At 22.4% G+C, this 25,589-nt stretch overlaps 7 protein-coding genes across 7 annotated transcripts; 2 read left to right on the top strand and 5 right to left on the bottom strand. All coding sequences in view use genetic code 6, as the record gives it.

The window, feature by feature from the left end:
• Positions 1–1,097: 1,097 nt before the first annotated feature.
• TTHERM_000189309 (hypothetical protein) lies at positions 1,098–4,834 on the top strand (the record flags this gene model as incomplete). The annotated part of the gene is made up of 15 exons (XM_012797760.1): positions 1,098–1,193; positions 1,282–1,357; positions 1,446–1,488; positions 1,550–1,671; positions 1,729–1,894; positions 1,953–2,169; positions 2,223–2,387; positions 2,449–2,720; positions 2,785–3,572; positions 3,627–3,752; positions 3,806–4,062; positions 4,114–4,203; positions 4,263–4,371; positions 4,432–4,707; positions 4,767–4,834. The coding sequence occupies 15 exons, from the start codon at positions 1,098–1,100 to the stop codon at positions 4,832–4,834; spliced, it is 2,871 nt and encodes a 956-aa protein (XP_012653214.1).
• Positions 4,835–5,907: 1,073 nt separating this feature from the next.
• Positions 5,908–6,902, bottom strand: TTHERM_00189300 (hypothetical protein; the record flags this gene model as incomplete). The annotated part of the gene is made up of 3 exons (XM_001016606.3): positions 5,908–6,007; positions 6,337–6,422; positions 6,594–6,902. The coding sequence occupies 3 exons, from the start codon at positions 6,900–6,902 to the stop codon at positions 5,908–5,910; spliced, it is 495 nt and encodes a 164-aa protein (XP_001016606.1).
• A 684-nt stretch (positions 6,903–7,586) lies between these two features.
• TTHERM_00189290 (HCaRG protein) lies at positions 7,587–8,577 on the top strand (the record flags this gene model as incomplete). Its single annotated transcript, XM_001016605.3, has 6 exons — positions 7,587–7,670; positions 7,740–7,805; positions 7,863–7,939; positions 8,001–8,118; positions 8,181–8,369; positions 8,521–8,577. 6 exons carry the CDS (start codon positions 7,587–7,589, stop codon positions 8,575–8,577), a joined length of 591 nt encoding a protein of 196 aa, XP_001016605.2.
• A 163-nt stretch (positions 8,578–8,740) lies between these two features.
• TTHERM_00189280 (hypothetical protein) lies at positions 8,741–10,133 on the bottom strand (the record flags this gene model as incomplete). Its single annotated transcript, XM_001016604.2, has 6 exons — positions 8,741–8,996; positions 9,042–9,349; positions 9,401–9,618; positions 9,677–9,744; positions 9,815–9,894; positions 9,981–10,133. The coding sequence occupies 6 exons, from the start codon at positions 10,131–10,133 to the stop codon at positions 8,741–8,743; spliced, it is 1,083 nt and encodes a 360-aa protein (XP_001016604.2).
• An 830-nt stretch (positions 10,134–10,963) lies between these two features.
• TTHERM_00189270 (LNS2 (lipin/Ned1/SMP2) protein) lies at positions 10,964–14,234 on the bottom strand (the record flags this gene model as incomplete). The annotated part of the gene is made up of 11 exons (XM_001016603.2): positions 10,964–11,111; positions 11,196–11,296; positions 11,352–11,570; positions 11,625–11,757; positions 11,815–12,431; positions 12,488–12,813; positions 12,904–13,593; positions 13,648–13,713; positions 13,766–13,838; positions 13,913–14,113; positions 14,190–14,234. 11 exons carry the CDS (start codon positions 14,232–14,234, stop codon positions 10,964–10,966), a joined length of 2,619 nt encoding a protein of 872 aa, XP_001016603.2.
• Positions 14,235–15,037: 803 nt separating this feature from the next.
• Positions 15,038–15,373, bottom strand: TTHERM_000189269 (hypothetical protein; the record flags this gene model as incomplete). The annotated part of the gene is made up of 3 exons (XM_012797759.1): positions 15,038–15,070; positions 15,142–15,264; positions 15,326–15,373. 3 exons carry the CDS (start codon positions 15,371–15,373, stop codon positions 15,038–15,040), a joined length of 204 nt encoding a protein of 67 aa, XP_012653213.1.
• A 480-nt stretch (positions 15,374–15,853) lies between these two features.
• Positions 15,854–25,177, bottom strand: TTHERM_00189260 (tetratricopeptide repeat protein; the record flags this gene model as incomplete). The annotated part of the gene is made up of 4 exons (XM_001016602.2): positions 15,854–18,733; positions 18,797–20,907; positions 21,168–23,618; positions 23,668–25,177. The coding sequence occupies 4 exons, from the start codon at positions 25,175–25,177 to the stop codon at positions 15,854–15,856; spliced, it is 8,952 nt and encodes a 2,983-aa protein (XP_001016602.2).
• Between the last annotated feature and the right edge of the window lie 412 nt (positions 25,178–25,589).

Raw genomic sequence — 25,589 nt, 5'->3', positions numbered from 1 at the left:
ATGTATGACAGGATACAGATTCCTTCTTTAATTTATTCTAAAAATATTTCTTCTTAAAAAGGATTAAAAATATATCAAAAATTATGAATAAGCTAATCATATTTATATTCTAAATTTTATCAATTAAAAGTCTTTTAAAATTATTAATAATTGATATTTCTAAAAAATATTTTTAATTGTTATTTCTATCACTTTTACTTTAACTTTATGTGCTTTTTTTAAGTTTATTTATTACTTTTTTAGGTTGGTTAAAAGACAGAATTAGTACAATATTATCTTATAAAAACATCAAATACTATTCTTAAAAAAATCTTGAATTTATTTCTATAATTTTTATTTGAGAATTTTGTTATTTTTTGTAAGTTTTTTTATTCCTTTTTTTGGTTAGTTAAAGAAAGAATTGGTAAAATTTTGCTTTTTAATATCAATTTAGATAAATTTGAAAATAGTTTTATCAAAAAATTTTGTTTAAATTATTCTCAAATTTTTATATTAAATGTATAAAAATGAAGAACATATTTTAAATAATTGATAATAAAGCAAAAATTATTTTTATTTAAAAAATATCATTTCAAAAAAATTATAAAAATTTTTTAATTTGAGCTTTCCTAAAAATTTTTACTATTTACTTGTTATTTTTTTTAATTTAATTTAAATATTTTGTATTTTTGTGAATGTATTCTTAGTTGCTATTTTTTTGTTTTTAAAAGACAACAATCATAAAGTTAATCATTTTAAAAATGGTTCAATACTATTTAAATAAATATTATCTGTGGTTTGTTCTTAAATGTTTTTTTATAAATTTAAGAGTAAGAACTAATTAATAAATTGCAAAATATAAAATTATAAGTTTTAATAAATTAATTATAATTGCTTAATAATTGCATTTGTTTGGTAAAAATTAAATTGTGAAATATTGTGTTTATTTTGTAAAATGATAATAATTATTATATTTATTATTATTTCAGTGATTAATAATATTAAAACTAACTCAATATTAAACATAATTAATTTTAAAGTATATAATAGTATCTAAGATAGTTATTTATTACGAATTCCTTTAGCAAGTTAATAAATTATATAAAAACAATATAGCCATGATTAGTACTCCTAAATCTTAAGGTCAAAGTAGCTTTTTTGACTCTAAATAGTAACATAGCAACCTTATTGTTATGAATCACATGATTTAAAGAGTATTTTATTTTTAATAATCTTTTTAAAGGAATAGAATTAAAAGCAAATTTATGAGTGCAAAACGAAGTTTTTTTATTGTTTAATAAGGAACATGGTTGGAATGATAGAATAGTTGCTAAAGAAATGACTCCTCAATATAGGAAACTAAAGGAAAGGCATTTAGGTATACAATTATTTAGAAAAATTATAAATATTATTTTTGTAAATCTACATATTATTTTAATTAATTAAATCCATAATATAAAATATAGAAAAGATCAACTAAGATGGTTACTATCCAAGAAGTTTTTCTAAGTAAGAAATTAAAATTATTTAAAAACAATAGAGTCTTTACAAAATCACAATTTTTTATTAGTAATTAGATAAATTATCATTCTCAGAATTAATTTCCACCTAAACCTTAAAGCTCATTTTAAGTAGCTCCTTTAAGTGCAATGAGTAATACTTATAGTCTACTTTCACCTAGAAATCAGTAACGTAAAACATATTTTAATATAAATTTCAAATCTAGTAACGTTTTGACTAAATAATTAGTTTAAGCATTAGAAATTAAGAGATAGGTTTTGAGAAAATATTAGCCTTAAGTTAATTTACCTCAACACATACACATGACACAGTATAGTCTTAAAATGTATTTAGAAGAATTATTTTAATAGCTAAAGGATGAATGGAGCTTATTCAATATACCAATGCATCATAAGTAAAATATATCAAACAAATATATGTAGAAAAAGTTAATTTTTAATTTTAAAATATAGAGAAATTTATGCTGAATTATTGAGGCATATTCCAAAAGATTAAGCAGTAGGGTTTATTCAAAAAGAAATACAAAAAGTTAAGAATAACTAAAGCAATATACAATAATGTATGATGTATATTGATTAAAGAGAACAAAGTATTTAAGAATTAGAAGATTGTGTCAACGAATATGAATAAGTTTAAGAAACAAAACATAGAATCGATATAGTTGAAAAGGTTTGAACTATTAAAATGAAAATTTTTATAAGCTTAAATTTTTAATATTTTAGATTTCAAAGTTATTGGTGCATATAAGATAAATTACTTTATACGTAGTAGAGAGTATCTGTAAGTGGAAAGATAGTCTCTAATTATATCTTTCAAGCTTTGTTGATGATAAAAAATAATCATTTATCATAGCTTACATTCATAATAATGATAATTACCTCCTAAAAGTATTGAATATTTTTTTATTATTACTGACTCTAATTATAGTAAAAATAAATTAATTTTTAGATATAAACAGATTTAATAGAATACAGTGATAGAAGCATAAGCGAATATTTTAATTTTTCAACTGGTATAGATCCTTTTCTCATGAATCTTACCATCAGTGATAACAATAAGCCTTACCAAATTACCCATTTCATTCCAAAGCTTGCAAAAAAGAGATTAGAGCATTTGTAGGATAGACTCTAAAAAGAATTGTAATTTAGTGAAGAAAATGAGAAACAATAGCAACTTCTTCTTTTCAATCCAAATGCTACGTAGTATTTGTCACATAACAGGTAATAAATAATTGATTTAAAAATATTTTAAATTTGAACTTTTAATTTATATCAATTACACTAGTAACAGCGTAAGCAGTAGCAGCTTGATGAAGTTAAAGAGTTTAAAGTTTAAAAGACAAACATTAAAAACTTAAAGTTCGGCTTCTAACTCAAATTAATAAATGGGAAATGAAAAAACACCGTTATCAAGATTTAATTTAAGACAAAGATCTCTTTAGCCTTCATTTAGTTAAAAAAAGAGGTTTGATACTGGTAATAGTCCAAGTGGATCAGCCTTTAACTCTCCCTAGAATTCAAAAATAAAAAATTTACCTTCTAAATTTAACAAAACTAAATAGCTTGAGGAAATTTCAATACAACCATGTATGCTTTCAGAAGAATAGCTGCATTTGTTCATTAAAAATTACTTCGAAGAATTTAAAGCAAGTACTGATGAAGAAAATCCTTTTTTAAAAAGCTTTCCTTTTGACCAAATTGAAGTGATTACTGAAATAAAAATATAGCAAGAGACAAATGTATTTTTTATCTATTTTAGGGACTACACCAAAAAAGGTTTGCTAATAACTCATATTGATAAATACAATTTTGATGAAAGAAAACTCATCATATCACATTTCTCAATATAAAATTTAAGCTTAGAATAAGATGCTTTCTTATTTGATAAAACACTTGATCAGGTAAAGAAGTTTTTATTCCAAAATGATCCATGCTCTGAAATATTAATTGCTCTAGTTACATTCGAAAGGGATGATTTTATGTTTGGAGTTAATGAGAGAATGGAGTCTGCTATAAAATAAAATTAGTTTACTCAAGTTGAATACCAAGACGATTACGATTCCCAATTATATTGTAAAATTGAAAATTAAGATAAAAATATTTATATTATATTTAATTATTAAATAGATTGCAAAAGACCATAGAACTAACCTAAAAAGTAGTAGCTTCAGTAGATCGAGCCTGTGTTCTATGAGTTGTAGTCTTGTATAACACTTAAAGGTGAATAAGCTTCAGCTACTCCTCAGTCTTAAGGTAAGTTTTTAAATATAAATTTCTTAAAAAAAGAATTATTAAATAAAAATTAGAAAATAACTTTATTAATAATGGTTCTGTGAATATAGCACTTTTATTTGATATCCAGAAAGGTGAACTGAAATAAGAGATTTAAAGTATAGAGTGTGACTGGTAAAAAGTTTAAGAATTTGAAAATTTAAGTAAGGAATATGAATTGATAAAGGACATTAAGCATTCTGAGTACTCAACAGCAAGTGATCTTAACGATTACTTAAGTAGATTAAATAGTATTTTTGACTATTCTGATAAGATTAAGGAAAAGAAATAAGTAAATTTAACCTAATATAATTAATATTATTAAATTTGATTTTATGAAAAGATATATTACTCAAATACAGAACAGTATTTTAGATGGAATTCTTCATAATAAATTTAGATAGATGAATTGCCTTATGTCAGAATAAACTTTGTATTTTACATTTAAATACTTATTCATATATTAAAAATTATTGTAATAAAAAAATAAAGATGCTAGGCTATTCCAGTATATATTAAACTAATTCTGAGTTTATGTACCATCCTATTTACTTGATAGAAACTCATCACACCAATACTTTCTTCTTTATTGTCTAAATGGGTAAATTAAAAAAGTAGTTTAAAGATATTTTGTTTTACATAAGCTTTTAACAAAAAAAAGAAAATGACTAGCAACAAAAAGACTTTGATGGCTTATGCAAAGATCTAGGAGAGAGGAAAATAGTTGTATAAGAATTGAATCCAATAGAAGATGGAAAAAATATTATATTCCCACAATTCTCTATCAAATAAAAAAGAGAAAAAAGCATAGCTGACAATCTTGTTATGTATCAGCAACTTATATTTTCAAATGACTTCGAACCATCTATGAAATCAATCAAATACAAGCCGTATGATTCTTAAAAAGATATTCTAATAATAAGGCCATTTGCATTTGGTAAATTTAATTAAATTTTGAATTATAATTTCTAATTCTTTGAAAATAATAATTAAAAGGTATGCTAAATATAGATATATTATAAGAATTAAACTCAGTATTGTTTGCTGCAGTTTATAAAAAATGAATCAATCAATAAACGAATGAATGAATTTATCTTACGACACAATTTAAAAACACTTATTTATTATATTATCTAATATATTCTTTACTCTCTATTTTATTACACACAGTGTTAGTTACAATCATTTAATTAAGAATTAAATGAAAAAATAAAAATTAGTTGATAGAATAAAATTTTAAAGATTATATAATTTTAATTATCAGTATAAAATTTTATCTATTTAATTAAGTTTCAGAATTTCAATTTTTTTAAACTTAATAAATTTAGACATTTTGTAATACTTTGAATTGAATATTAAAAAGATATTCTTAAAATATAAATATAATAATAATAATAATAAAATTCGATTTTATTTACTTTGCATTTTATAAAAAACAAAAAAGTGAATGTATGAATTAATCTTTTTATAAAATTATAAAATAGTTATTTGTTATTTTATCTAATATATTTTTACTCTCTAAATTACAACAAAAAGTATTAGTTACAATCATTTAACTAAGATTTAATTATGTTAATGAATAATTAAATAAAAAAATAAAAATTAGTTGATAGCATAATATTTTTAAAATTATTTAATTTTAGTTATGAGGATAAAATTTTATCAATTTAAGTAACAAAATTTCAAATTATATTAAATTAATTAAATATTTACACATTTTATAACACTTTAAAATGAATATTGAAAAGATATTCTTAAAAATTAAATATTATAAGATTGCTGCATTTTAGAAAATACTAATGAGGGAATGAATAAATCTTTTATAAAATTTAAAAATATAAACTTATTATTTTATATAATACACTTACTACTCTCTAATTTATTACACAATGTGTTGGTTACAATCATTTAATTAAGATAAATAAAGAATTAAATGAAAAATAAAATGAATTGATAAGATAAAATTTTAAAGACGTTTTAAATTTTATTATTATTATAAAAATAAAATTTTATTTATTTATTTACTGTAAGATATTTCAAGTATATTAAACTAAAAACCATTTACAAAAATGTTTGCTGACTAACTAAATATTTTATATTTTGGTGCATTATTTTATTTAAATAATTATTAAACCCTTCAATGGTTATTCTTGAAGCTAGCCTTCTTAAGAGAAGGAATTAATCTTCTAAGTCTTTTAAAATCGGTAGGGTGAGCATATCTAGCTCTTCTCTTTCTCCTATAATTTTAATTTTAAGATATTATTTAAAAACATGTTTTCTTATAAAAAGAGTAATTATTCAAGCAAAGTAGTATGAAGAATAATCAACCAATTTAGTTTTAAAATTATGATATTTATTGCTAATTAAGTTATTATCTATGATTCATTTTTAAAATAAATATTTAAATTTGATAGAATAAAATTTTCTATTGAATCAAATATTATCTGTCATAAATAAATTATTTTTTTCAAGTAAATGATTTCTCTATATATCAATTTATGATTTTATTGTTTTTATTTTGGCTTTAAAAAATCTTATTTAGATTTTATATATAATTTGATATTACTTTAAACAAGCTCTACTTTTCTTTCTCAATTAATGGCGATGATTAGCACTCTTAAACTTCAATTTTCTATCCCAAGAAGGACCAACCTGTTATTGATTTTTAAAATAAATTATATTCAAATTTTAAAATTTTCATATTTTATATTAATTTGTTAAAGTTGTCATATACTAATATCTATTTTTGCAAAAACCAATTTGGTAATGATAAATAAAAATTTATTATCTAAATATTAAAATAAAGATATTTTAAAATATTACGATTCTAATTCTCTTCAATAAAGCACTATGATTTGATTATTTGTGAGCTTTTAAAACAGTTTTAGGGCCTCTCTTCCAAGTAGAACTTTTAGTTCTAAATCTAGAGCTTAATCTACCTTTTTTGTATTATGTCTTAAACATTTTTGGGAATTATGCAAAAGCAAAAGTTTAGTAAGGCATAAATATCAAAGAATTAAAATCAAATGAGCTTTGAATCATTTGCTTTGATTGTTATTGCAAGGGTTGCTATTTAACCACATTAATGGTATTTTTACATAAGGCTTAACCTACTTTTTTTAAAAGAAACATTTTTCTTAATCCTATTTCTACTCTAAATTAAACTCCTCTTCAAAATATTAATTAATTAAAAGCTTTCAGAAGTTTTTAATTTTTCTTTAGTTTTCTAAAAGTATTCTTTTCTCTTTGAAAATATACAGATAAAATTTGCTAAGTAAAGATTTTTCTTCAGTTTGACTCTAGCCTTAAATTAAATTTCATTAAAAATAAATGTTAGTATTTTCAAAAGGATTGATTTTGAATGTTTATTATTATTTGATTTATGAAATATTTTAACAAACTCCAAATAATTCTTATCTCTTAATTAATAATATGATTTTTAGTTTTTATTAATAACAAATAAAAATTTTAGTTTATAATTTTTAAGTAAATATTTGCAAATTATTTTAGCCAACATAAAATTTATTAATTTACAAATTGCTGCAAAAAAGCTAAAAATTTAAGTTAAATACCAGGGAAAGAAATTATAATTAAAGAAATAAAAAGATATTCTATTATTTGAGTGAAAATGATTTAAATCTATCTAAATGATGATCGATTGGATACGAAATAAAAAATAATTATTTACTAATTTCGGATCGGTCTTTTTAGTTAATTAATTCCAAATCTTTTTACAAATATAACAAAAATTAATTTGAAGATTTCACTTGTTTTATAAAAGAAAAAGAAGTAATAAAAAAAATAGGTTTAAATAAAATGGAAAATTTTGCATTAAACATAGACATTATTAGAGGTATCAATATTAGCAACAAAATACCTAAGGCACTATTTATTTATATAGTAAATCTAAATGTTAAAAAAATAGAAATAAAATGTTAATTTTTTATTTTGAACATTTATAATTATTAGATTGAGTAGATTATAAAATTTACAAAGAATTAGAATAATGAATTTGAAAAAACCTAATTAACTGAGGTAAAATAAGATAATTTAGGCTTTAAAAAATCTTAATTTTCTTATTAATATATAAAGCTCTGCTTGACTGAAGCACCTGAATTAAAAGAGGAAGAAGTTCATTCTGTTTTGGACTCTTTCGTAAATATTTCAAGGTATAGATTATAAAATAATTGGCAAGATTCGTAATTTCAAAATATCATAAATTTAATGTAGATTTGGATCTAAGAAAGGTCTCACTGCAAAAAATATGCAGAGTTTCTTGAAAGAAAATACAATGATTGATGAAGAGAGAATGTCTATCTTTGTGAGCTTATTCTAATCACAAATAAATGTAGATTATTAAAGATAATAAATGAATGATTGAATTAAAGAGTTTATATTAATAAATAAAAGGAATAAAATATAGTTAAAATGATAAATTTAGGAAAGTTGATAGATATGAAATGGAATGTTTGTTCCTTTTTAAGTGACCAAAAAAACAAAGAAATTAATAAAATTTATGTTAAATTAGAGCTAACTGTATAAACTAGTACAGGTGAAGTAATCCACGACCAATTTGCTCTTTCATTATAAGAATTTAAGGTATTCATTTTCATAAAAAATTAAACATATAAAAATGAAATAAATAAAATTATATAATTAATTATTAATACTTAAAATAAATAATTTTTTAAATTTACTTTTAAAAATTAACAATATAAAATATCAATTTTACTTTAAAATTAAAAAATAGGCATTTAAAGAAATTATATCTGAAATAAGTGTAGTTAGCGAGTAATATAATGTATGAATTAATTTAATTAAACTATCTGTAAAATTTATTTTATTTTGTCTTCAAATTAAGTTCTAACTAACTTGTTATGACACATAAAATTATTATCAATCAATCATTCATTCTATCAAATAATCAACCAAAAATTTAATTTTTCTTAAAATAAAACCTGAATTACTATTCAGACTTAGTCATTATTACTTTATTTCAAATCCTAATCAAATTAAGTAATTTTTTCTACTAAATTTTAAAGTCTATCATCAATGTGATATTTATTGTTACAAGTTATAAGCTAATCTTAAATTTATTGCAAGTTTCTATAAATCTTTTAAAATTTAGAGTCTATAGTAATGATTTTTTCATCTTACTTATCGAAGTCTTGCTATTAAATCTTTTTTTGTAGCTTTGATGTTTCTTTCCTACCTAAATCAAATATCCTTTTCAAAAATTATTAATTTAAAACAAATAATATTTAAATTTACTTTAGAATTTAATCTTTAAGGAAGTCTAACTAATTTTTATAACTTGCTAAATCTTCTTTACACAGCTCAAATGACTCTAGAACATCTTTTTCTATTTAATTTATGTATGCATCCATTAATTATGACTATTCATCGTCTTATTGATTATTGCTTCTTTCAGCTTAAATTCCCTCTAAAAGCTCGTTATCTTTGTTTACCTCTTCTTCGATGTTGTTTACATAAAATTATATATCGTCATGCTGCAGTAATTCATTTTCTATGGGAAAATCAACTGAAAAAGGATTTATATCTACATTTATGAGGTTATTCTATTTATATTTTTTGTTAAATAAATTTCTTTATATAAAAAACAATTCAACCATAGTATAAGTGCATTCTAAAAATAGCTATCTATGAGTTAATTCTCTCTCTTATCTTTTTGTTTTCAATATCGACTTAGTTAATTTAGACAATTCATAAATAAATTTCACACTAGGTTCTACACCACTTTTTCCTTCAATTACTTTACTAAAATTTAAATTTTTTGAAAATTTAGACTATCCTAGTATTCCTAATCTACTTGACATAATTCTAATTCCTAAGATTTAAATAAATGACCTTTTATATAAATCAATACAGCTTAATAAAAAATATACTTTTAACTCTAAACTCGTAAGGGTCATCTTCATAAAGCACACATTTTTCAAAAGTATCTTTGGAAATCCTAATATTATTATGAATTTATAGCTTTTTAAATATTTTCTAAAATTAGTTTAAGTAAGTTTTTAAAATACTTTTTAATTAGAAATTCAATAAGATCTAAATGCTTATCTCCTGGTTTAATAAATGGCATCAAAAACTCAGATAGTATTTCCTATTTACTTACGAATAGTTAGAAAATTCTGATTTCAATTTAAAGATGAAATAAAAATAATAATAATAATAATAATAATGAGTTACTTATTATTCATCATCATCAGTAAACTAATTTGGATCTATGTAGTTTGGGAGATTGCATTTATCTTGTATAACAAAAGACCTAAAAAAATTTAATTCGTAAAGAATATTATAAAGTTTCTTAATTCTTTTAATTTATTTTTAAGAGCTATCCATTTAATATTTTAAAATAAGATACAAAGATTTTATCTAAATTTTACAAATCTTTTAATTTGAAATTTTATCAAACTTTTTTTGATGTTTCTTAATAATAACATTGAAAATTTAAGTATTTCTTTCAATTCAAAAAATATTTTGGCATAAAATTGACAATATAACTAAGATAATAATAATAACAATAATTATTTCAACAAAAAAGAATGGCCAATATTAAAAACAAAAACATTTTTGATTTTAAAATAAATTAATAAGTCAATGATTAAGAACAAGTTTTATGAATATTTAGATAAATTTAACTAAATAATTAATATAGTAAATTAATTATGATTGCTATTTTTAATTTATTGAATTAATGTTTTCTAAAAAAAATATTTTTTACTTGATGTATTAAAGCTTTTGTATTTGTTTAAAGTAATAAAATTTTATTTATTATCCTCAAAAATAGCAAATAAATTTATTAATCATTAAAAAATAAGATAATTTAGCTTTTTATAATTTTAATTATTTTTTGTGTTAAAATTTTTTTTAAATAATATTTTATTTAATAAATAAAAAAATGAAATATTTTAGAAATAAAAATACTAAATAATTTTTGAATCGATCAGATAGTAAAATAAATAAAATCTTAATTTAAAGATTAAATGTTTAAGCAAATAGTTTTTGTAATTTTTGCTTAAAGTAATGAAGCTTTGAAAAATTTAATATTAATTTACTTGAAAAAAAAAAAATGATAATTTATTTCAGCTAAATTAATAAAATCAACAAACAAATTTGTTAAATACTTAAAATTAAATTATTAGATTTTTTTTTATTTTAATTAAATAATTTCATTCGCTTAATAGTTAGTTAATATCTTCAACAGCTGGTGGTTTTATTTTCCAGAAATTAAATGAATTATATTCTTCTTAAATTTAATCTTCTTCCTGCTTGATGGGAGGAAATACTTAATCAACCATATCATTTAACTATAAATAGCTTTTCAATTATAAAAAATTTATTTATTTATTTAAATAAATAAAATAATAAAATAAATTTATATTAAACTTTTTAAATCCTTACCTTTTTTTGAAAGTGTTATTTATTTAGTGAAGCTCTGAAGCTGGATTAATAATGTAAATTTTTTAAATACTAACTTAAACTGCTCTGTAGGCTACAGCATCCTTTATTTTAATATAAAAAATATTTAACTTTATAAATTAAATTAATTGATTCTACTGTTTCTCTATTTCCAAATCCTGCATAATAGACGTTTTTATTAGGGAACAAAGACTAAATTTCTCTTAAAACAGCAATTTTAAAAACCTCAGGTTTTCTGTCTATAACTTCTCTTTTAAAAGATTTAAGTAATCTATCAGATGACATTATTACAGGTCCTAAAGGGAGATTGACGTTTTCTTGCTTCACATTATAGATAAATTTTCTGGTTTACTCCGACTTTAATTATAATATTTTAAAATATAGATTAGATCAATTAATTTAATTAATTACTTGCCCAATAGCTCTTGCAGTTAAATATAAAATTTAATAGCCATTTTTGACTATATTTTAATATAAACTAATGACGCCTTCATGAGTCCAATCTTTATCAAGCATAGGCATAATTTAGCCAAGTACATCAGATCTTTATTATAATAATTTTTTATTATTATTAATATTATTGAAATAATATAAAATTTACTTGGTGATTGTTCCATCTATGTCTGAAATTACAATTTAGACATTGCTCTACCATAAATAAATATATCCTTCCAATGTCTATTCTCCTAGCAATTTAGTTACTACTGTGAAACTAATTTTGTTAGCACCAGGTTTTAAATTAAAAGATTTGAGAATATCTGATTTTGGTCTAAATGTTTTTCTAATTTTTTATTTTCCAAATACTGAGTTAGAATCACTCACAACTGAGAGTTCATCACTATTTTTTCTAGCTTTATTTATATCAAGATTATCAGCACTTTTTGGGGATTGTATTGGGCTAGATACTTACTAATCATTTTTGTCTCCTGAATTTAACTGTAAATTAGAAATATCTTTTTTGAGGGTTTTATCTTTCTGCTAAGTATGCTCTACTTCTACTGGCTTCTACTGTGGAGTGCTTTCATTTTTGTTACGGCGGAAAAAGAAATCTAAGAAACCAGAAGATGATTTCTTTTTTTATTGCTTAATCATATTTTGTAGAACATTATCAGGGATTTCTTATTTGAATGCCAAACGACAAATAAGAATTGTGGAAGCAATTTCTAAGGGATATAAATGATATCCAATTTTAAGCAAAAGATTTTTATCATTTAAAATCTATTTTTAGATACAAATTACCTAAGTTAATTTAAAGACTTTAAATAAATTTTAACCTTGACTGGATCTTAACTGAATTGTTCATAAGTAACTTTATAATCTTCAAATAACTAATCTAATGATTTATTTTCACCTTTTTTCTGCTAAACGTTATTGCAAAGTGATAAACCTATTTCCATTTCATCTTCATCCTCTTCTTCTTCATCTTCTTCCTCTTCATTTCCTTCTTCTTTAACTTCTTAGATTTTACCAGCCTCCTATTAAGCTACTTACTATTTATCTTGCTTTTTTGAAGATATTAAATCTTTAAGATCTTTATTTTAATCAATGAGATCTTTCATCTCAATCTTATTTTAATCTTTTCCATCTTTCTTTTTATCCTCTTTTTTTAAATATGAAAAAAATTTCAAACAGTTTCAATTATTGCTTTTGAATAGTTTTAATGGTGGGTAGTTATTATATTATAATTTACTTTCTGAATTTTAGGTATTTGTCTGGCTCTAATTAGTGTTTAATTATTTTTAACTTTCTTTTCTCTCTAAGGTTTCACTTACTCCTTCAGTAGATGATTTCTTTTCCATAGAAGGAGAAGGCTTCTTTTTTTCTAAATTTTCTACTACTTCACTCATTTTATATTTATCTTCTTTGAATTACAAGCTATTAGAATTACTGACTTAAGATTTGCTATTATTTATATTTTGATTCTTTTATTAATTTTTACTGCGCTCCTAAATTTCGTCATTGATAACAAATTTATCAACTTCGCTTTCGATATCACTTGAAGCTACACCATTAGAATTAAATGAAGAACTTGGCAGTTAAGTAGATCCTTCTTATTTTACTTCACTTATATTCTATTCTTTAACCTACTCTTAAGTAATTTTTTGTAGCTCTTCTAAAGTAGGATTTTCTGAATTTTTTCTACTAGTCTGATTACTTATACTATCTTCTTATTTCTTTCTACCACCAAAAATAGAATGCCAAAATCCTCCTTTCTTCTATTCAGGTTAATTTTAATTTTAAGGTAGAGCTGATACCTCCTTTTCCTTAGTTTGCTATCCTTAATTACTGACATTTATGTTATTTGCTTACTTTCCTTCTTTTTCTTTTTCTTTTACGTCTTTGTATGGAGAAACTAAATCATCAAACCTATACTAATTTTCTTTTATTAACGTTTATAATGCTATAAACTCATTATAAATTGAATTTTATTTACTGCTTATCTGTTCATTTATCTTTTCTTTGTCAAATGCACCTTCATCATCTGATTACATATTTGGTACTATATAATTATGTATATTTGTTACTTTAAATGATATACATTTTGGAAATACTTTCATAATCTGAAAACGCATCATCTGATGAAAGACCTGCATTAAATATTTTTTCCAAAGCGCTTTCATCTCTCTTTTTTAGAATAAAGTAATATTAAATGAGTTTTGCTAATTTTAATTTAAAAAATAGATATGAAAATTGATTACAATATCTTCAAAATAAGCTTCTCCTGTTGAATCCATCTTCATAGTAACTTTTTGAATTATATCATTAATCTTGATAGTAACTATCTTTTCATTGCTTTTAAGTACTTTGAACTTTCCAAATCTAACATGGAAAGAAGAGGACTTAAGAGTTTTATCAGGCTACTCTATGCAAATAATATCAACACAACCACTCAAAGTAGACTTTAGGTAATAAAAATAAAATTTGAGTATATAAAAAGAAGGCAGAACTTGCAAGTGGAGAATAAAAATAAATTACTTCATTTATATCAAAAACTTCTTATAGTTTTTTTAAAACACTCATACTGCTAGTAGTTTTTAAATTTACTTAAAATTTTTTATTTATTATTTATTTAACTTAATCAGAAATTATGATAATATATCTTTAGTATTTTTTCTTTTATCATAATATTGATCCAAATTTTTACTTAATTTAGCGAAATTTGATAAAAATAGAAAAAGAATTTTCATAATATTCCTTTAACCAATCAAAACCACTAAACGTACAATCAATGACTCACTAAGTTGCATAAGTCTGTTTGAAAACATTTACACTTTATTTGATGCTTTAAAATTGAAGTATTTTTACTTGCAATTTGCATACTATCTAATCTTATGTAATATTTTGTAATATTTTTGATCGTCATCAGTATAAATTTAATTTTTAGCACAAGTATAAGAAATTGCTTGAGATATTTATGGATCATAGTAAATATTCTCGAAAATAATTTTTACATTTATTCATTAAAATTCCAAATTTAATTTCAGTGTATGAATGCAATAAAATAAAATATATTAATTACTTAAAATATAAAAAAGTTAAAATTTCATACAAAAAACTATTTCAATTTAAATAAAAATGTGATTAATTTTATATAAAAATCTTTTTATCTTAAATTCAAACAAATCTTAATGTGCAATAAATATTAATTACTATTAACAGAGCAAAGGATAAAATATTGAAAAATTTAAGTATTTTTATATTTATAGTTTATTAAATCAATAATAGACTATTTAAAAGAAAGCTGCTTTGGTTAAATTGATTTATATAATATATTTTTATATCTTTTGAAAGAAGAAACTATTCCATTTTTAAATATTAATTGTTCATTATTGTGGATAATCATCATAAATGTCATTCTATTTTTAAGAAAAATAAGTAAATATGCTTTTATTAAAATGTTTTATCAATTAACAAACAAATTAATTACTAATTTATTTAACTGCAATTTTAAAAAATCTATTTTCTTTTTTAGAGTGTCTTTCTTTTTATTCATATATTCAATTTTAGTTTGCGTTTCTATACAGGTGTGTTCTAAATTTTTGTACAATTTCTATTTATTAATAAAAATGAAATAATATTTAAAATGGATGTCCCTTATTCAAATATCTTACGTTTAATATTTCAAACTTTTGCTTGTAATTATCTTTAGGTTCTTCCATTTTTAATTTAATCTAATTTTCCTTTATTTATTATAATTATTATCTATGACTATTGTTTGTATTTCAATGCTTGTGTACTCTTTATTTGAGCGCTATTTTTTGAATATCTAAAAATTATTTATTGAATTATTATTATATAATAAAATTGTAAAACTATTGATTACATCTTTTTATGATAGCCAAACTGAATAAAAGATTCATAGTTATTATTTAAATATATTTTATCAAAACAATGAAATAAAACAAATATTTAAGAAAATTTTTATATTTTTTATTATATAAATTATTTCTATGAAAAACATCATAATAAACTTATTCTAACATTAAAATATAAACAGTATAATTTAAAAATAGTATTGATAATATTATTTTGTTTTATTTGTTTATTAAACAAACATATCCCAAATTATAATTTTTGAGACAAACCAAATCAAAACATAAAACTTAGACCTATTTTTAAGAACTTTAATAACTATATTTTCAAATTTTTGGTTATTGATTATTTGTTCCTTAATTTGAGTCTTTATTTTTATCAGTTTTAATTTAATTGTGTTGATTTTAATTTGCTATTTGTGAATCACCCTATTTATTTGCTTCATCTTATGTTTATTTATCCTGGTTTATAGCTTAATTTTATTTAATATTACTAGAAACCTTAAGTTAATATGGAATAGAGGTATTCTAATTATTCTAATTTACATCTTTAGAATTATTGTTAGTTGAATTTTTCAAGTTTTATTATTGTTATTAATTGTTTTTATTATCATCAAAAACAATGTTGCTAAATGATTAAATATGATTACTGCTATTGCTATTTTTGTTGTTATTATTGTTATTGGTGCTAATATTGTTATTGTTATTAGCAATAATATTTTTGTTGCTATTAGTATTGTTGTTATCACTGTGGCTGTTGTTATTAGTTTTATTGTTATTACTGTTAAGATTACTACTATTCACTTCTTTCTTATTTTAATTGTTATCATTTATCACTATGTTGTTTATATTTTAATTATTTGCTTCTTATTGGGCTTGTTTTGGTTTTATATCAGCATGATTATTATCTGGTTATAAAGATTAGGGATTATTAATAATATTTTAATCAATACTTTTATGCTCTTATTTATTAATTTATGTTTCAAGCTAGTGGTTATTTTATTTCTAGTCTTGCTACTTATTTTAATTATTTTCTTCCATTTTATCTTACACAGCTTATTTCGAATCAGGCTATTTATTCTAACTACTTACTATTGTTTTACCTTACACAATTTATTTCTAATCTTACTATTTATTTTACTTATTCTCTATTATCTATTGCTGCACAACTTATTTCTAATCTTGTTATTTATTTTACTTATTTTCTGCCATTTTATCTGACACAATTTGTTACTAATCTTCCTAATTCTAACTTTTTAAATCTGATTTTTACTAATTTTCTATTTTATTTTACAAAGAATTTATTCGTTTTAGACAAGCCTGTAATGTTGCATCATCTTATTCAACATTACTAGACTTCAATTAATTAATACTTTATTCATATGATAATTTTGCATAGTCATATTTAAGTATTTTCTCCAAGAAACTACCCAAGTCGTAGTAAACCTATGAAGGTGTTTCTGTAAAAGATTGAAAAGTAGATTAAGACAAAGCTTAAAGAATGGATTCTATTTACTAATTTGCTTATTGATGTAAATTATTTTTTACGAGAGAGACAATATAATTTCTTTTATACTTAATATATTCTGAGTCATCAGGTTCTGAAAACTTTTGTAAAATTTAGACAGCTTCCTCCAAGAAAGATAAACTCTATTAATAGCTCTTAAGCTAGAAATGAAGCGTACCAATCAGATGAGCCAATTTACCCACTTCTTAGTTATTACCTAGAGTTTTCTTTTTGATTTCGTAAGACTTAGTTAGATAAGGAAGAGCTTCTGATAATTACCCATTATCACTCAATAGATTTCCGATATTATACAAAGCAGATGTATATAATTAATCTGTTATATTCTACTGCTCCATTTTACTAATAGCGTTTTTTATAATCTCAATAGCTTTATCCATTTAATTAATATTAGAATAATACACACCTATGTTATTAATATTTTTGATCACATTGTATTCATTTTCACCATAAATTTCTATTTAAAGTTAGAGTGCCATTTCATAATCACCTATTGCTTCTTATTTTTTATCAAGCTACCACTTAAGCTAACCACTCAAGTTAAAATCAGTGACTAAGTTTCTTTACAGCTTGTTGAAAGCTGACATCTACTCCGTATTTTATTGGCTGTCAATTTATGTTAACTATGTCTTTTTGGTTTACTATAAATGCAATTTTTTTTGTTTTTAATAGTTTTGCTTAGCTAATTCTGTATATTAAATACAATAAATATAACTTTTTTCGAAATCATTATTGCTAAAGTATATTTTCCAAATTTTATTTAATGTGGGTATGCACTTTTCATCATTTTTTCCATATTTTTGCTCTTGCAATTCTAGCAATTGTATATACAAATCTAGACTTTTTGAAAATTAAAATGTTGTGTAGCTTTGATCAGCTAATTATTTGATAACACTTTCTGATCTATACTCAACATTATGCTTTTTATCTTATGCTTAGTTATCTAAATTTGATATTGTTACAGAAGCTAGTTCTTCGTCATCAGGTTATATATGCTAAATACTGTCAAGTAAATTAAAAATTTAGCTCCAAAACTAATTAACACTATAAGTATCTTATTGTTGCTGATTTGAAAAATTTAACAGATGTAGAATTACTTAATTACTTACTGATGCATTATCTTTCTTTTATTCCATTAACTTGATAGCTCTAGAAATAACATTTTAGTTTATTTCAGTAGGTTCTATCAGCTATTATATGCAGAAAAAGGAGATGGCTAATGCGTATCTGTCAGCATAAAAAGGAGTAAAATTACATTATTTAGAATTCGTTTATGAGTTCTATTCATTCTAAATATAAGGCTATTTATAATATATATTATAAATCCTTTAATTCTTTGATAGATCTGAAGCACTAAATGCCTAACTTAATGAAAAGTTTTACAACTTATAAGAATATGACTCTATGCAGTAAATGAGATTGTCAGTTGTTAGATAGCTATGCAAAATTCCTTTCTTTTCAAATACCTCGATACTCTTTAAAATGCTATGAAAAATAAAAGCCAACTCATTTTCATTGTAAGCTTAACCACTCTGATTTTTTCTTCTCCTAATCATTTCTGTCATACTTAAAAATTTACTCGTTTCGCACATTATCTCCAACTAGTTTTTATTTATTTCAAAGCAAACTGGAAGAGAAAGCAATATAGGTGATGGTGTATTCTCTCTATTCTATCTAAATTCCTTTTATAAGAAAAAATCAATTAATTAACTATTTTAATGAAATAAAATTAAAAAAATTTTTACTTTGTTTATTTGATAAAGAATATGAATATCCTTGAAATATTCCTTACAAAGATTAGAGGCATTATAATTGTATGAGATGTATGTTGATTATCTCACATTAACTTAACTTGTCTCCTAATCTTTTGTATAGGTAGTTCCTTAAAATAGCTTAGGAGATATAGGCGTGAGGTTTTATAACATATACTTGAATTCCCAATCCAAATCTATAGGATTAGAATTCTATAAATTGTACACTTTCATTTTTATATTTGATTGAAATGGTGTATCTAAATAGCTTAACTAAAATAAACTGTTAAATGTTTCTTTTTAAGGATCATACTTATTTTAAACAGTAAAATCGAGCTACGAGTTTTAATTATTACCAATGAAGTGATTACTTTGATTTTGGTTAGTTACTTATGGATCTGATTTGAACATATCTTGATCTTTACTCTGCTCATTAAACTATTTCATATTTTTTGTCAAATCCTGTCTTTATTCGGATTGACTCTGCTAATTTTAATTGTTAGGATGATTTTTTTGGTTTAACTATTACTCGTGATGTAATTTTTATTCATTTGGGATTTCTTTTTTGTTATTTTTCAATGATTCTTTCTATTGTTTTTCTTTATTATAGTGAGCTTAATCATAGATACCTTAATTTGGTTATTGATTATTTTTTTAATGATCTTTTAATTGTTTTTAACCATCTTCTTATTATTGACTGTTTTGATATCTTAACTCAGCTATACTTCCATTTATTATCTGTGACTATTTGGGTGAATTGTTTCCTGCAATAATTCCACTGTTATTGTGAATAGTAGAAATATTTTCTTTGGTATCCTCCTAGATTTCATTCAAGTCTTTTTCTGATTTCTAATTGTCTTTAATAATATCATCTTTAATATTTTATTATTACTAATCATTTCTTTCTTTATGATTTTTAGAAAGACTGATTGACATAGGATCTAGTTTTTGTTGTGAATACAGAGCTTTTTTAGATTGATCATTGTAACCCTGCTATTGATCAAAATTAAAATCTTATACTGTTTTGAATTAATATGATTTATTTGGAGCTTTTTCCTATCTTATCTATCCTTATTAATTGGAAATCAGAAGAGAAGAAGGAACTTTTTCTAAAGATTTCTATTTTTATGATTAATTATTCTATTATTTAGGAACAACTTCATCAATTTAATTTTCTATGCTTGATTTTGCAGGAAAAGAAACGTTTTAATTATGATTTGGGTCTTAAAGCAAGTAAGGATTATTGTTTGGAGATTGATTATTTGAATTATTTTATTAAAATAATGAATATTTTCCTTTGGAAAGAAAAGAATTGTTAGTCCCATTTCTTTATTTAACTATGTATGACTTATTTAATTTAGTATTATTATCTGGACTTTAATTTATTGACTCATTTAATTCTCTAGTAGGAGAAATTGATCTTGATCTAGGTGGTTTATAAACATATTATTCTAATTTACCAAATACTTCAGCTTTTTTTGGTGATTCACTATCATCATTTTCTTAGCTCAGTACTCCATTATACTGTCTCACACTTGTACCATTTTAGTTGTGATTTTTAAAAAAAGAGTGTGTTTTTTCATCATTAGCTGAATTTTTATAAAAAGTGCTTCTAGGACTTATAGACTATTCGTTATTGGTTAAATATTAACTTTCAGAAGCATCAATCTATTAAAGAATGTTATTCTAACCTCCTCTACTACCATTTCTTTAGCTATCTACATAGTTTCTTTATCTATTTTGTTGAAACAGTTGTTTTTATTATTGTTATTGTTAAGATTTTGATTCAATATCATTATAATAGTTTTCATATTAATTTTTTTGATTTGATTTATTTTAAACTATTTTTTTTTAATTATTTTAGTCTAATCTAGCCATTCTTTCGCTTGATTTTAACTACATACGAATCCTTTACTTTTCAAGTTCTATATTTTTCTCATCTGTTAGCTTATATTACTCATTAATAAGTTATTCTTATTATTTTTTATATTCATTGACAATTTCAGTTTTTTACCTAATAAACTCTTCCTACTCTTAAGGACTCATTTTTTCCAGCAAAACTCTATCTGAATCTTTAGTCATTTACTATTACAATTTATCTTTTTCTTTTTAAAATTAAATAATTACTTAACATGATAAAAATATAATCTTTTTAAAATGAACTTTTTGGGGATATGTTATATCAAAAGAAAGAGAAGTAATCAATCGTTTTTGTTATATACACACAAATACCAAAAAAGAATTATGAATATTTAGAAATTATTTTTAAAGGAAGTAAAAATCTAAAATAAAAATATATAGTATTGTATAATACTATTAAACTAATTAATTAATCATAATAAATATCAATTAATACTTTAATTACTTTTCTTGACTTTTTAGTTTTCCTAAGGTATTTAATTCATGCGAGCTATTACATCATTAGGAAGATAAGCCATAAGCCTTTCTTAAATTTTTTTATTGATATAATCCTCAAGCTGAGGATTTTTTTCTATATTTTAACTTGCTTCTAGGGGTTAATAAAGCTAGCTTTCGTTTTCTATTTATAATCTCTAGCTCACATCTAAAGGTAAGAACTTTTGAAGCTAATTTTTAATTTAATTATCTAAATAATCTTCTAATTATTGCTATTCTTCATATTTTTTTTTGTCAGAGAGTTGAGTGCTAAATTATTCAAATTTTTAAATTTAGTTGGCTCTTTAAGTGATATCTTAAGGTAGATATTTTTTAAACTTTTTGTAAATGCGCTCATCAACCTAAAATGTAAACAACCTATCTTCCATATCTTTTTCTTCTACTTATTGGTTTGGTTAATATTTATGGTATTTTTAGTTCAACTATTCTAATTACTTTTCTATGTTTCCTAAGTTACTTTATATCTTCTCCAAGTCATTCATATTTTTGTTGATTGTCTTGACTGGTTGCTTTTTAACCATGTTGTAATTTTTTATTTCAATATTTTTTTCTTAAGCTTTAGGCGAGTAATTTAATTAGTTTTTAGAATTTTAATCTTGCTCATAATAATTTTAATTTGTTTATGGATTTTCATATTAATAATATTGCTGTTATTCATCATATAAGTCATTAGTAGTCTTTCTGTATCTCTCATCTTCCTCTTCTATTTTATTGGGTTGATGGTATCTTGGATTATCTGATTCTATAAAATATTACTTTTTCTATTTTTCCTTTAGCTATTGAAGATTTGCAAGTTTTTTATCTAAAAATGACATTTTTTATTAATACTCAGTATTAAGTGATTATTAATTTTTAATTTTGCTATCAAACGTGTCAAATCTACTACTTTCCTTTGATATTTATTTTTGATTATTTACCATACTATGATAATTATAGATATTATTTTTTTCTCCTTCAAATGTATCAATGAGTGTTGTATTTTAACTTTTATGAGGGTATCTTAAATTTCCAGACTCTTTTTAAATGGAATCTCTCCTTTTTGAATTACTTCTATTATTTTCAGTTATTTATTACTTCTATGGAGTACGAAAGTTTTCTTTAATTTAATTTTAAGGTTTTGTTTCATTTTAGAGTGGTTAGTCTTTGATATCACTAGTATTCTCAAATGTATCTATTATTTGAGGATTGTTTTGCTATCTATAACTTGGTTATTGGTTATGCTAAGGAGCTTTTAAGTTTTCTATTATCTAAGGATTCAAATTATGATATAATTTCTTCATTTTAAGGTCTCCTACATGGTCAAATGTCTCCATTTTATCATTTAAAGAATGGAGTTTTTCTTAAGCTCTCTTCACAACATTTTCTCTCTTTCTTTAGTAAATATCATCAATATTTGTATTTTAGGTATTTCCCATATTATTATATTTTTCATTTAATAAATCTTCATTTGTATAGTTATCTCTATTATTGATTTCGTTTCTTGTCTGATTTCTACTAAAATCATCATTATCATAATGTTATTATTACTGCTATTATTATTGTTGTTGTTAATGCTATTAAAATTGTTATTAATATTGCTTTTATTAGTATTATTGAGGAGTTTAGGGTTAAGAATTTGGAAGAGTTACAAATTCTTAATTATCATTAATTTATTTTTATGGTTCTTATTAATAGTAATAATTTTATTATATGCGCTTAGCTTTAGAGTCTGACCTAGGGATTTAATTAAAGCTATTATTAGGTGGTGAATTAGAGTGATTGTATTCGCTTTAAGTAAATCCATTATTTTCATTAAGTAAATCTCGTTGATTCATATTAACATGATCAATATCTTAATATCTTTACTTTTTATTTGTTATGCCATCCAAATTTTGTAAAGAACCTCTTCTTACTTGATTAGGTTGCTGCTAATGTAAATTATCATGAGCATTATTAGATATTTTACTGCTTTAGGAAAATTATTTCACCATTTGTTAATTTTCTGAAAAATTAGAATCTTCTTTTGTTAGAATTTTTTAAATTCTTTCTTCAGTTGTATTTAATTTTAAGTTGTAACTTGAAAGCTTCCTAATTTAGTCCTTATAAAGATAATTGCCTTATCCTTTATCTATTTAGTCATTTTGATTTTTCTATTACTTAAAAATATTATCCTAAAGGTTTTGTTCATAAATATCGTTGCCAGTTTAGTTATTTTATCCATCCTATTTAGAAAATCTAGGAGAGAAATCATTGCTTCTTCTATTATAATCCTTATAAGTATAATTTTAATTAATTATTTCTTGGTCTCTTTACTCTTCATGCTTTCTTATTTTTTATCTTTACTCTTCAATATTAATAGCAGCTTACTATATAGTCTACTGGTACTCCTTTCTTTGTATGTTGTATTGTTGTCCATCATTCTCTATATTTATGTAATATTTTTAAATTTTTACTTTTTAATGAATACTTACGTTGATATTGTTGATATCTATGAGAGTCTAATTCATCATCTAGGTTTGTATTTTATGAGAAAGGATTTTTGGAAGAATATTTCAATTTCATTTTTTCTATTTTATCACTATATCTTTCTTAAATAGAGTTGCCTAGATCTTTGATTCTTGTTGAACTGTCTCTTCGATTGTATTATATACGAGGAGTTCTCGAATTTGGGGTAGCTAATTCATTACTTGAACCTAATGGTGATTATTATCGACTAAAATATGCTTTTTGAGAATTTCTTACTGTTGAAGAATGGGGAAACGTACCTGCATTTATTAAATTTTAATCTATTTATGGAAGATTTAATCTTTTGCCTTCTTATCTACTTTAGTAACGATTATTAGATTGTGTTCTATGATGAGAATTCCCAATATTCCTTTGCTTTTAATATGATGATGGTATTTAACTGCTGTTATTTATAAATGAGCTATTCCCTTCTTCACCAAAATCCTATGACTATGAAAAATATTTCTAAGGAAAATTATTTTAACCTTATTATAAACCCTCATTAACAAAAGAACCATCTTCATTTGGAGGAATTTTAGTACCACTGTAATAAGTAGGTCTTTGTTTCCTATTTGAGCTAGAGCGAAATTTTTATGAATGCTTTTCTGATGAATAATTTCTGGGACCAACAGAAAAAATAGATTAATGGTTATTTTGCTGTTTATCATTTAATTAGTTAGATTATTATTATTACTTTTATTACGAAACTGCTTAATGATACAACCTTTAATGCACAGAAGGAGAGTTTACTTAGTTTCTCAAATTTAAATAATCTGATAATTTAGTGTCAGAAGGCTTTAAATTTAACTTCTATTATTCTCTGTATTCATTCTGACCTTCATATTAGTAGTAGTTATTTGATTCATTATTATATGCTTCTGGAGTTTATGGAATAAATTCTTAAGAAGTATTGTTTATTTAATTTTATTAATAAATATTAATGCCATTTTTATGCTAATCCTATTTCCAATCTGATAAACTTTATTAAGACTGTGGTTATTGTGAAAATATATCTGCCATATGTGATTACTAGGATAATTTCAACCTAATATCTTTTTGCGACTTTTCTATAGCCTCACCTATCTATAAATTTTTATTTATAAAATTTTCTTCTAACTCTTAATGACGTTACTCACGATAGCTTTTCTACGAATAGTATCCGTTGTTGTGATTAGTCTAATTAATTTTATAAGGTGATTTATTTACTGCTTGATTTTGTGATGCTTCATTTTATTTAATATTAGAATTTTATTAATTTTTTAAATCTCCGTTTCTAGGAGTTGAGTTTGTTGAAATTTAAGTTTTCTTTTTATTTTCGCCGATTACATTATTACTAACATTACTATTTTATTTAACATTCTATGTATTGCTTGGTGGTGTGCGATCTTCGTCTGCTTAATTCCTAGCTTATATCTTTGTTTGCTTACTTGGAAGTTAAGTTTTTGAGTAAGACGCTGTTCCTACTGATGTAGACATTTCTTCTTAACCTCCAAAAACTCTATAAAAATAAATTGCTTACTACTTATTTTTGCTTTAATAAGTTTTTACTTAGTATTTTTAATTGTTAATAACAAGTAGAGTACTTACAAAATATCAATCAATATTAATTACTTCCAGTCAAATTAATAAAATGGGTATGAACTTTTCTATTTAATTAATTGTAATTTAATTGATTGATATTTTTGATTTATAAAATTTATATTCCTTTATTTATTAAAATAATAATAATTAATGGTAAACAATCAATTTTTTTTATTTGTTAATCAAATATTGAAATTTATTCAAAAAGGAAGCATTTTAACCTCAAAAATCTAAAAATATAGTCTTTAATTTTATTAATTGGCTAACGATTAACCATAAAGTCTGAATTATTATTTATTTACAATTT

Source organism: Tetrahymena thermophila (genome assembly GCF_000189635.1).
Source record: "Tetrahymena thermophila SB210 genomic scaffold scf_8254638, whole genome shotgun sequence".
Taxonomy (NCBI): Eukaryota; Ciliophora; class Oligohymenophorea; order Hymenostomatida; family Tetrahymenidae; genus Tetrahymena; species Tetrahymena thermophila.
The sequence above is the reverse complement of the archived record's forward strand: the minus strand, read 5'-3'. Positions and strand labels throughout refer to the sequence as shown.